Source organism: Ochlerotatus camptorhynchus, unplaced genomic scaffold, assembly GCF_037179485.1.
Source record: "Ochlerotatus camptorhynchus isolate MF236.1 unplaced genomic scaffold, CSIRO-AGI_Acam_v1.1 ptg000454l, whole genome shotgun sequence".
Taxonomy (NCBI): domain Eukaryota; kingdom Metazoa; phylum Arthropoda; class Insecta; order Diptera; family Culicidae; genus Ochlerotatus; species Ochlerotatus camptorhynchus.
Window position 1 is genome coordinate 114862 of NW_027040940.1, and position 11002 is coordinate 125863.

At 43.0% G+C, this 11002-nt stretch overlaps 1 protein-coding gene across 1 annotated transcript; it reads right to left on the minus strand.

The window, feature by feature from the left end:
* Positions 1–4781: 4781 nt before the first annotated feature.
* Positions 4782–10281, minus strand: LOC135712020 (uncharacterized). The gene is made up of 8 exons (XM_065234984.1): positions 10171–10281; positions 9963–10104; positions 9416–9887; positions 9197–9363; positions 8962–9127; positions 4951–5051; positions 4877–4884; positions 4782–4797 (listed from the first exon to the last, which is right to left on the minus strand). Exons 1-8 carry the CDS (start codon positions 10194–10196, stop codon positions 4782–4784), a joined length of 1098 nt encoding a protein of 365 aa, XP_065091056.1. The 5' UTR covers positions 10197–10281.
* Positions 10282–11002: the final 721 nt, after the last annotated feature.

Here is an 11002-nt window from a genome sequence, read left to right on the forward strand (position 1 = left end):
TTTCCTCTAGCACCGTATACCGCTCAAAGTATTCGCGGGAACCGTATTTACGAAACTGTTTAAACGCGGTAGACTTCTCTTTATTCACGTCGGTGCATTCCTGGTCCCACCACACAGTGGGAGGACGTTTGCGGATGGTAGTGCCAGGAACAGGCTTCGTTTGTGCTTGAAGCGCGCAATCCACTATGAGCCGCGATAGGAAGGAGTACTCATCCAATGGAGAGAGAACGTCGACCGATTCTGAACCGTCACGGACCGCGTTCGCGTATTCTTCCCAATTGATGTTTCTCGTGAGATCGTACGCGATGTTGATTGGACACTGTGAAGATGAACCGTTGGAAATCGAAATTTTGATGGGCAAATGATCACTACCATAGGGGTCTTGGATTACCTCCCACATGCAATCCAATGATAGTGAGTTTGAACAGAGTGACAAGTCTAGTCTGCTCTCTCTTGCTGGAGGTTTGGCTATTCGAGTTACTTCACCGGTGTTTAGAATGGTCATATTGAAATCGTCGCATAGGTCATAGATGATGGTTGAGCGGTTGTCATCGTACAGCTCTCCCCAGCCTGTACCGTGGGAATTAAAATCCCCTAAGATCAACCGCGGCTCAGGTAGCACTGAGCAGATGTCAGATAGCGCTCGCCGAGAAACAGCCGTTCTCGGAGGGATGTATAACGAGGTAATACTGAAGGTTTTACCTCTAATATTCACCTGACATGCGACAATTTCAATACCTGACACTGGAGGAAGGTCGATTCTGTAGAATGAGTGTTGTTTGTTGACCCCTAGGAGCACCCCACCGTACGAATCTGCACGATCGAGACGGATAATGTTGTAGTCGTGAAGAGAAAGGTTAACATCTGGAGATAGCCATGTTTCGCAGAGAGCAAACGCATCACAGTGTATGTTATGCAGTAAAAATTTGAATATGTCTAGTTTTGGTAAAATGCTTCTACAATTCCATTGAAGGAGAGATACCGTATCATTTTTTGGAAAATTATCCATCGAAGGATACGAATGAAGCAAGGAGGGGCCACTTGGAAGCAAATTGCTTCAGAAAAGGTTTCACGATTGGAAGCATCATGTTAATGATGCTCCGAAGAGGGTCAGTGATGTTGAACAGATCGAGAATGCTGTCCACAATTCCAGAAAGCGTGAACATGGCGTTCTGCTGTTCTGGTTGCAAAACTGGGACATCTGGGGTTTTAGATGTTCCCGGAAGCCCCGGAAATTCTTTGCCATAATCGACAGGCTTAAAACCCGGTGGATTGGGTTTCGGTTTATTTCCGTGACCTCTTGATTTATCCAAGGGGGCTTGGGAGTCAGTTTTTTTTAGTTTTCTGCGAGTCATTCTTGGATCGCTTCCTTGAAGGACCTTTGAAAACAAAAGGATTTCCGTCATTGCCCTCTGAGTCAGTGTCATCCTCGTCAACTGGGAGAAGATTGAACGGATTATTGTTTTCTTTTTCCGGAGTGATTTTGGGAGGAGGATTGAAAGTCTTCAAGATCTCCGCAAAGGAACGCTGAGAGCGCGCCTTCAGAGACCGTTCAAGTTTTTTTCCTTGCTGTTTATACTTCGGGCAATCTGCGAGAGGATGCGGAGGTGCCAAACAATAAACACATTTAGGAGGAGCACCACAAGCACCCTCCGCATGCTTCTCGCCGCACTGATCGCATCGTGGCTTGTTGCCGCAGAAGGCGGCGGTGTGGCCTAATTGTTTGCACTTGGTGCAGTTCATCACCCTTGGTATAAACAACCGCACAGGAAGTCGAACCCTCCCAATTCGGACGTAATCTGGCAGAGTCGATCCGGAGAAAGTCACTCGAAACGAGTCAGTCAGCGAATAGATTTTTTTTGTCCCGTCGAGGGATGCTGACTGCATTTGGGTGCAGTCAAGAATCTTGACTTCTGGAAGAACGGGGTTCTTGAAGACACCAACCCCCCTCTTCAAGAAGTCATCGCAGGTCAAACTCGCTTCGGTGACCACTCCTTCGATTTCTACGTCACGACTGGGAATGTAAACGCGGTACTCTAACGTAAAAAGCTCGCAGGCAACAATCTCATTCGCCTGCTTGCGGTTACCAACAGTGACGCGCAGTTTGTCTGGCCTCACCTTCAAAATGTCGGTCACTGACGAGAAACGTTTGAATAGATCTTTTTCGATCTGGTTAACGTTAAGCGGTTTTTGTTTGGGTCGGAAAAAAACAACCCATGGGCCTGTCGAGGCATCTGGGTATGACTTATGGCGGGGGGCAGTTTTTGTTTTCTTGGCGGGGTTAGGCGGAGTAGGGGGAGACGGTTTTGGCGGTGTGGGGGGAGAGGGATTAGGTGGGGTAGGGGGAAACGGGTTTGGTGGTGCGGGGGGTGACGGTGCTGGTGGTGTTGGTGGCGATGGATTAGGCGGGGTAGGAGGAGATGGGGTAGGCGGTACGGGCTCCGGTGCTCGTTTTCGCCTCGGCCGCTTCGGGATGGTTCCGGTGTACTTCTTCACCGTGGCTGTCGTTTCCACGTCGGACAGTTCGTCTTCAGTGGGAAGGGCAGGAAGGGTATTCCCCCCGCCATCACTATTACCATCCATTGCGGGGCAACTGCCACCGCAATAGATACAAAACAACTACACACAGGGAACACACAGGGACAAGAGAAAAAGAAGAAGAAGAAGAAAATATTTGCGTTGGATGGGAGAAAGGGGAAACTAAAACAAAGGGGCAATAAATAAAACTTATTCGCTACTTAACTACACCGGCACAAAGCGTGTGTGTGGAAACGCTGCTATCACGTGGTGCGTTGGTGTTGGTCCACGCTGCTATCCTGTGGTGATGGTTGGTGTTGGTGGGTCGGCAAGATGGTGATACGACACGCTTCACTATCACTTGCACACCCACGCGACGGCGTGAAAAAATGATGGACTTGACGACGCCGTTAACTCCGGTGATGGATTACCGGGATGAATTAAAGCTGGATGGTAACTCCAAGGGGCTCGGCCGATGGAATTCCACTTCCTCTGTTGGACACTGGTCACTTGGGGCACCCAATGGGGGGTGAAAAAAACCGCTCGGGCGGAAAAAAACACCGAAAAAAACTAGATGCCGCGCAACTGAAACCGGGACGTTGTTAACCGACTGAATGCTCAACTAGGAATGTTACTTGGGATATATGTGTGAAGTTTGGTCAGCCACATACTATGAAGGGCGGAAACGAAATTGGCAAGGAAGAGCAGGATTGAAATCCGACTGAACATCGCAGTAGAGGCATAGAGGTAACTCTACACGGAGAAAAAATACTACCCAAAGTTTGAGTTCTTTTTACTTAATATTGACTTCAGCCTCTCACTTGCACTCGTTATTGTTGTCAAAAAAGGAAAAAGAGATTCGACCCAACGATATAGTTCAGCCCAATAAGCTACTTTTGAGTAAAATGCATATTCTCAAATTTACGTGAATTAAACTTAATTTTGGGTAGAATATACTTAAGAGTAGGTAATTTTTTTTGCTGGTGTTAAATGGAAACTACTATATGCGATTTACTCAAATTTGGGTTATTGGGCTGAACCCCGGAATTGAGGGAAAAGTACTTAATTTTGGGTAGTTTTTCATCTCCGTGAAGACCAGAAGGTCCCGAAGAAACGAGCTCAACTTTTTGGCTCAGCTCTGGTACTATTTTCGGTCCCAAGCTAATCGATTCACCCCTCGAAACATAGGAAAAACCAATAACCCCTCATTTTATCTGTCAAACTTTCATAGCGAATCAAAACAAACATTGCGTAGTACTAGAATTTCGACTAGAATAGGGTACGTTAATCGTTTGCTTGGGACCAATAGGCTACTAAAGTGGTGAGCCAATTTAAAATCGTTAGTTTCGTATTGATTGTTGGTAGAGGCATAGTCAGGGGCTCATGGTGGTGTCTCGAGATACATGATTGCGTGGTGTTAAATTCATAGTGTTAATAAAGAAACTCCGTCTGACGGTATGAAGTCAGGGCTGCCTTTTTTGATATTAATATTCAACTTTTATTTGCTCAAACACTTCATATTAGTACTCTAATCGTGGTTGGTAACATCTTTTCGTCAGCTTCTTGCTGTAATTTTTTTTTCGCCATAATCTGTCCACTGTCCATTCGTTCTCTCGATGTGAAATATGCATTTTGGATAGGTCGAATTGGAAAGATGCTATCTGATTTGGGCTTATAAGAACTAGTAGAAAATAGTTTACAACAAGTTGCAAAATCCAAAATAAGATTCACGATAAATTTTCCAACAAAGTTTATTTTATCTGTGACGTCTCGTTTGCTATTTGTCTCTATTTGTGTTACAGTTTTTTTTTCTCCCTAAAATAGAACTCTATTTAGAACATTTTCCTTTGCTTTATTTGCTGATATTTTCTAATTGCGCCTAGTTCGTGCTATACTTTGCCATCATCATTCGTGTATTATCTCATTTTTTAGCTATCATATCATTTTCAGAGTTTTGTTCCATTATGGTTGCATTTTCGTATAAATACGGGTTCGAATGTTAAGAAAGTTTAAAATGTAACTATCGCCTTAACTATGGATTCCGTTATTACTCGTTTGTTTTTTTTTTGGCAATAATACTCTTTTAAATCATTTGTAGAATTACATTTGGTTTCGTTTTCATAAAATTTACCTACACACGCATAATTGATCACTACTGATTGCATCTTGCAATTAATTATGTTGTTGTTTTTTTTCTCCGGTATGTGTACTGAAAGGTTCTTGGTAGCGAACGCACATCGTCCTTGCTAGTGTGGTATCATCAGCTATAACCATTCGTAGCTGAAAAAAAAGGTGTAGAAGCATAGTACTAAATTATTCGGCACGGAATGGTTATTTACATCTGCCACAATATGCATACCTTGCACGCTGAAATGAATGACAGCGAAAACAAATTAATATTATTTTATTTGCAACCAAGGATTTCGAACTTACTTTACGATGACTGCATTGATTGTAGCGATTATGGGATTTCTTCACAGCCTCAATTATTGCTTCACGTACCATGTTGGCGTCCAGGTGGTCGTTCCAAGCAGCTATTGAAAAATAAATATCGTCTTCAGAAAATTTTCTACATTTTTATACCTTATTACGTTGTTTTTCATTTTAATTGTACTACTATTGTATCACTTTAACTTTTACTAATTCATTATATCTAGAGTAACATTTGAAATGGGCCTATGCCCAAAACGTAAACAAACAGAAAATGAATTTTAAATTTTTCCGCCACTATTCAATTCATATATAAGAAAATTGAAGAATTTTAGGCATTTATATAGTTCACAATAACAATAGTATCTGTATCCAAGGGGTAGGTCACTCCGCACACCAATCTTGGGTTATCTTTTTTGCCAGTGTGCCGCTATTGTGGCGGAGGTTAACCAATTGTGCCGGTCATAGAGCAAGCTGCGATTGTTTGTAAAATACCCATCCCGGCAACCCGGTATTTCTGACACCTTGAATGTTTTGGTTTTAAATCGCAAGGATAAATCGGATTGAGAATGACGCAGGAAGTGGCTGGTGTGTGATATGTTGGGGTTTTGTGTTCATAAAATAATAAAAGTACTGTGTTTTAGGGTTTTGATGCGCTCAAAGGCAAACCAGAAACCTAGCCTTTCGTGATGAGAAAAGCAACGGTTTATGAGTGGCCGATAAGAGTTGGAACCGGTGCGGAACATTGTTGGAGACTGACTATATAGGATGATTAGTATGACTTGTTTAGTTTGTTTTGTGTGAGTTGCACTTGGAATTGTAGCATTATTTGAATTAGGGGGCTCATGGGGTCTGATTAACTGCCTCATTCTATTGAGCTCACTCTAGAACCACCATTTCCACGTATTTAGATCTATAAGTGAACCGAGAAGTGAACTGCTGTTCTGAGTTCCTCTAGTATATGGAAGATGTGCCTGAAGATATAGTCAAACAGCACGTAATGTTGTGAGCAATTTCAATGACAGTTGTCCAGAAGCGCTCCCATTTTATTTACAACAATCCAATACGTACGAGATTGTGCTGAAGCTGTACCGATGGATGTGCCCAAGCTGTGCCGGATCTAATTTCGGCACAATGTGCTGAGTGACTTACCCCTTGAACTGTATCTCAGTATACAACATCTAAAATATGCGAAAAGCTTTCAAAAATATATGAAAATCGATAACAATTTAATTTTATAAATTAATAAGCCTTTTTGTTACTCTTTCAATGGATAGGCCCTTTTTGAGGGGATGTAGCTCATCGATTCTTCCGGTTCGCCTCCTAGCATCGTGCTATAAGGTACCAGGCGATAACCAGGGTAGTTGATCGATAGCTCGATGACGTCATTTCGTTGGCGTCTGCAATGGGAAATTCTCATAGCAGGCGTTGACGATGGGACGTTGTCGAGTTGTTGAATAGCAACTATCGTGGTAGCTCACCGATTACCTGTCGATCTGCCAAATTTGGAAAGACGTCTGCATTGAATTGTCTCATATAATAATATTCCGCCCACCATATCACAAGAAATTGCGAGTAGCTGAGTGGAATGGAGATAAGTTAAGCATTGGGTACAGGACCAAGTCTCCCCTGGGTGGTGCCAGAAGATGAGCGCAATAGAATCATCAAGTTGCCATAAGGCACGGAATGAGACTATTGCATGGCTGGGTAGTCAAAGTCTTCCATTCGTTAGTCATTTCAGGTGGAATAGAGCAGGTTTAAGTTTAGGGTGGGCGTTGGCCAGATTTGGATTTTTCAGATGTAATCCTGGATAGGACCCTGTCATTGAACATCGCGTGAAAGTGGAACTTAATGAAGGCCTAAGTACTTTTTCGTAGTTTTTAGTTTTCGGATTTGAAAGATCGTCGGTTACAGTGGCCTGCTTACTGAGCAGAAAAATGCGGTCCCAGGTCCTTACATATCATAGAGATTTATGGTAAAATCGCTTGTGTATCGTGTATTTTGCGAAACTCGTTGTTGTCGTTGGTTCCGAGTTTGAATGGATACAAAAATTTGAGCAACGGTATTATGTGATATGAGGGGCTCGGTGGCCTTAGAGTAACCGTTTTTGCTTACTGAGCAGAACATCATGAGTCTAATCTCAGGCCCTTCCACATTCAAGATTCGTCAATCGTTTTATTTGTTAATATGACTAGATGGTAATAACAGCAACTCGGTGATTAAAAAGGTGCTCGTCTGCCTAGTGGCAAACGTTTTTGCTTACTGAGCAGAATACCGTGGGTTTAGTCCCAAGCTCCTTCGCGTTATATGATCGTTAGGACATCAATTCAGCTTATCGTTTACCAAAACGAACCCTGCTGCAAACCCAACCCTCTTATCCAACATCCCAGTGATTCCTCGTGGAAGTGCAGAGGTGTTCTCGGCTTCCATCAAAGCGAGTGTCATGTCAACACAATCCTTCCAATTCCTTTCTTGACCTGTGTTCGGGCGCGGCCGGCGCTGGTATTGCCTAATTTAAGATAACCAGTTTTTACACATTGAGGATGATTGCTAGTCCCAAACATCGTCTATTGGTTCTCTGTGTAATTACAGCTGATCTGGCAACAACATAGTAGCAACCGTGGGCGGTCAATCAAGCTCAAGCAAGCTCAAGCTCAATGGATAGGCCCTTTTTGTTAAGCCGTTGTGCTTGTCATCAGAAATGGTACGCCCTTTGCTAAGCCTTTTCGCAACGTCAAATAAATTCAAAACAAATCATCGGCCCTGCCTCAACCAGTAGGGCCTAGCTTTGGTTTGAAAATTTTCAATCATCGGCCCTTCTACGTCTATCTACGACTCTATCTACGTTGCAGGAAATATTGTGTTTTGCTGTGGCTAGCTGCATGCACGCTGAATAGATAGAAAGAAGATTAATGACGATTCTGAAGATTTCCTGCAAAAAGATACAAGTAGATGCAAGTAGATGCGAAAACTGAAAGAAGAGTTTTCGAAGATTGATTCGCTAGTGTGAAATTGTTTGAGCATCTAGTAATGAGATTTAGATGTGTCGCCCCCTCGGTTTAGACAGGGCAAGTCAATTGATCAAGTCAGTTGAATTCAACTGACTTGAACGCGAATTGAACGTGTAAACCATGATCAACTCACTTGAATTGAAAAAAGTTGAACCAGGGCTCAACTTTTCAAGTCAATTGAATTCAACTGAGTTGATCATTTGACTTGCCTAGTCTAAACCCAGCTTAACAGTCACATGTTTGCTTGATTTCTCATTCGCAGTGATGGCCTGATCATAAGCAAATTGATATTTTTCCGCTCTCATACGCTCTCAATATCACGCGTGATATTGGAGCAAAATTTAACGCTTGATATTGATTTTACAAGCTCCTTTGATATTGCGAGACTATTCACAACGTGTTGAAGTTGTAGCCTCGATTGAAGAGTTGAAGTTGAAGAGTTGAATCGACACAAAAATGATTCCGTTGCACCTCGTTTTCTTAGAAAGAGAAGGTATAATAATGCTATCTCTTTTTTATATTCACCGAAGGCAGACACGAGCGACTGCTGCTAGCCGTTATGGAAGTTTCGGTAGCGTTCGGGTGTAAAGCAAAAATCATGAAACTCAATCTCACCACAGTTTGGATAGATTTGCAGCTGGTGCTTTGGTGAGATTTGATGTGGCTTGGGCTTTGGTGAGATTTGATTTTTTGATATTTTTCCAACACTGATCATTCGAAAGGAGCTGTTATGCCTTTAAGGGAAGTATACTTTCTACTAGACTCTCTCTACTTTTTGCCATTGTGTCTTGAACAACATTGCTGAGGGCTGCCTTCTATCTGATCAGAATATAGATCTAATCTATAACGCTAAACCGAACTTTTGAATGCACACCTAGCACCACCTAGTGCGCCAATTTCGAACTAAAGTGCTTATTGTCATCATGCAGGCTGCAGTTGCGGTTAACTCTTAACCTATGAATCTGAGCGTTAATGAGTCAAACTCGTCATTGAATACACTCACCCGGCATGCACTCGGTGAAAATGGAAAGACTTTTGAGCGGCCGCTTGTTGTACTTGGGCGAGATGCCATCGTAATTGTAATGAATCATAAGCGCATCCGTGAACAGACGTTGATATGTATCGCTCAGTGAGGTATCATGCGTTTTCAGCGACTTCAGCAAAGTTATCTGAAAATGTTCCAAAATTCTAACGATTATTTACACTCATTCAACACTAGAGCAGGATGTTGCAATTACAAATTTCTCTTTCGTAACGGAGCACGTCCGGATGCGACGTTCCAGGCAGTCCAATTCCTCAACCGTTTCCAAAGGAAAGCGCATACCTTCGATTGCGTTCGTTATAAACTTGGGCCTGGGTGTAATCTTCACTGGCAACAAAGGTTCACTCATGGTCGTTGCTAAAACTAAAGTGAGGTGAAAAGCTATAACCAAAACAAATGCAATCGAAATCGGTACCTTCTCCATCGTCTATAACTGAAAAATCCGTTGATTTCCGTCCATCCAATTCACTGGTCTCCGGATTATTTCCATTGCATTCGAGTGGGTTCTCGTCTCCTACGTCGTCCTTCGTGGGAATGCAAACAATCCCTGGCAGTTCACTGTTGCTAATCACGGTAACATTCGCTCCGTCACTGCTACTGCTAGTGACTATCACATCCTTGTCAGTTTGGTCCTCCTTGGGTTCTATTAATTGCTTATGGTCGTCCGGTGGTTCTCGGTCTTTTTTCCCATCCTGCGCCTCCATTGGAATATTGCCGTTGATCTGCTGCGACTTCAGTGCACCACTTACAAGCCTTGATTTGTGCATCTTGTTGAATCTATAAATTTCGTTACTTCGCAAACATTTCGCCCTAAATACCAAAAACTCGTCCAACTTGAGCGCACAGTCCTCGCAAATCGGAGACGGAAAGTCAAAGTCCTTGGAAAGCTGTGGAAAGAGGTGCAAACAGAACAGGACTAATTAGGTGGTAAAGGCTAATTAGCATATTTTGAGGGTCGGTACCATAATTGCAGTACACTCGAAGATTTTATCCACGAGGGTATCGGTCGTTTCCTTGCTTTCGCATTCGAAGATGGACTGGACGATCGCCTTGTCCGAGAGGCAGAGTCGACATTTGCTCTCCAGGTTCGGTATGAGATGCTTTCTGTGAAATGTTAGTAAAAAACTGTATTTTGATGCTTTTCACGCTGCACTAAGCGAAGGAGAATACTTGAACACATTTCTGATCTTGGCCATTGGTCATTGGTTGATTTGGGAGCGTGCAATTTGGTTGCCGCCACTGGTGATGAAAATCAGCCAAATTTAATTCTACTTAGGTTCTATTTTTTTTCACAGCAATTAGTTTAGAGAAGATGTTATCTATGGTAATCAGATTCGATTGCGTCCTGTTTTTTTCTTCCTTAATACAAATGACAGTACCGCTGGCAGATTGACGTGATTGCAAGGATATCATGTGTTTGTAGCAACAACTGCTCCTCTTGGGTCGCGCATGTCCTTTCGAGGGGTGTCGGCCCGAACACCGTTGTGCTTTTACCGATATCAGGAAAGGAATAAAGAACACTCAAGAATGAATAAAAAAATGTATGTGAAAGTTCAAATTTTATTCAGCAACACGGAGGAACTGGAATCATACTGTTGCAACAAACATCAGGTTGCATGGAACGTCCTGGGGATGAACTTGTTCTACGGTGGTCCACCTTGGCGGGAACACAACGAAATTGTTGCATAACGAATTGTGTTTTCTGTGGGCCTTGCTTGGCACATCTCACTCCGCAGTAGGTTCCCCGAATCGGTTTTTTACGGTATGGCGAAAATTTCTTCTTCGGTGGCTCAGTCATGGCGGATTTCCACGCTTGAAATTTGGAATGTTCCTGCTTCCAGATGCGGAAGTAATCGTACCGGAGCAAACAGGGTAGGTATGGCGCGCCATGCTGTGGATGGGAATGACATGAATGAAAAATGTAGGATTTCTATGACTGAAAATCGAACTATACCGCTTCATACGATGGCCGGAACGGACGTTTTATCAAGGCATCCGGATG

What these genes read in the sequence shown, in the direction of transcription:
- LOC135712020 (XM_065234984.1), bottom strand. Translation starts at nt 10,196, where the DNA reads ATGGCCAAGATCAGAAATGTGTTCAA. An exon ending in TCGAGTGTACTGCAATTATG is followed by an intron (nt 9,888 to 9,962) that starts GTACCGACCCTC and finishes CTCTTTCCACAG; the next exon opens with CTTTCCAAGGACTTTGACTT. An exon ending in AGTTATAGACGATGGAGAAG is followed by an intron (nt 9,364 to 9,415) that starts GTACCGATTTCG and finishes ACCTCACTTTAG; the next exon opens with TTTTAGCAACGACCATGAGT.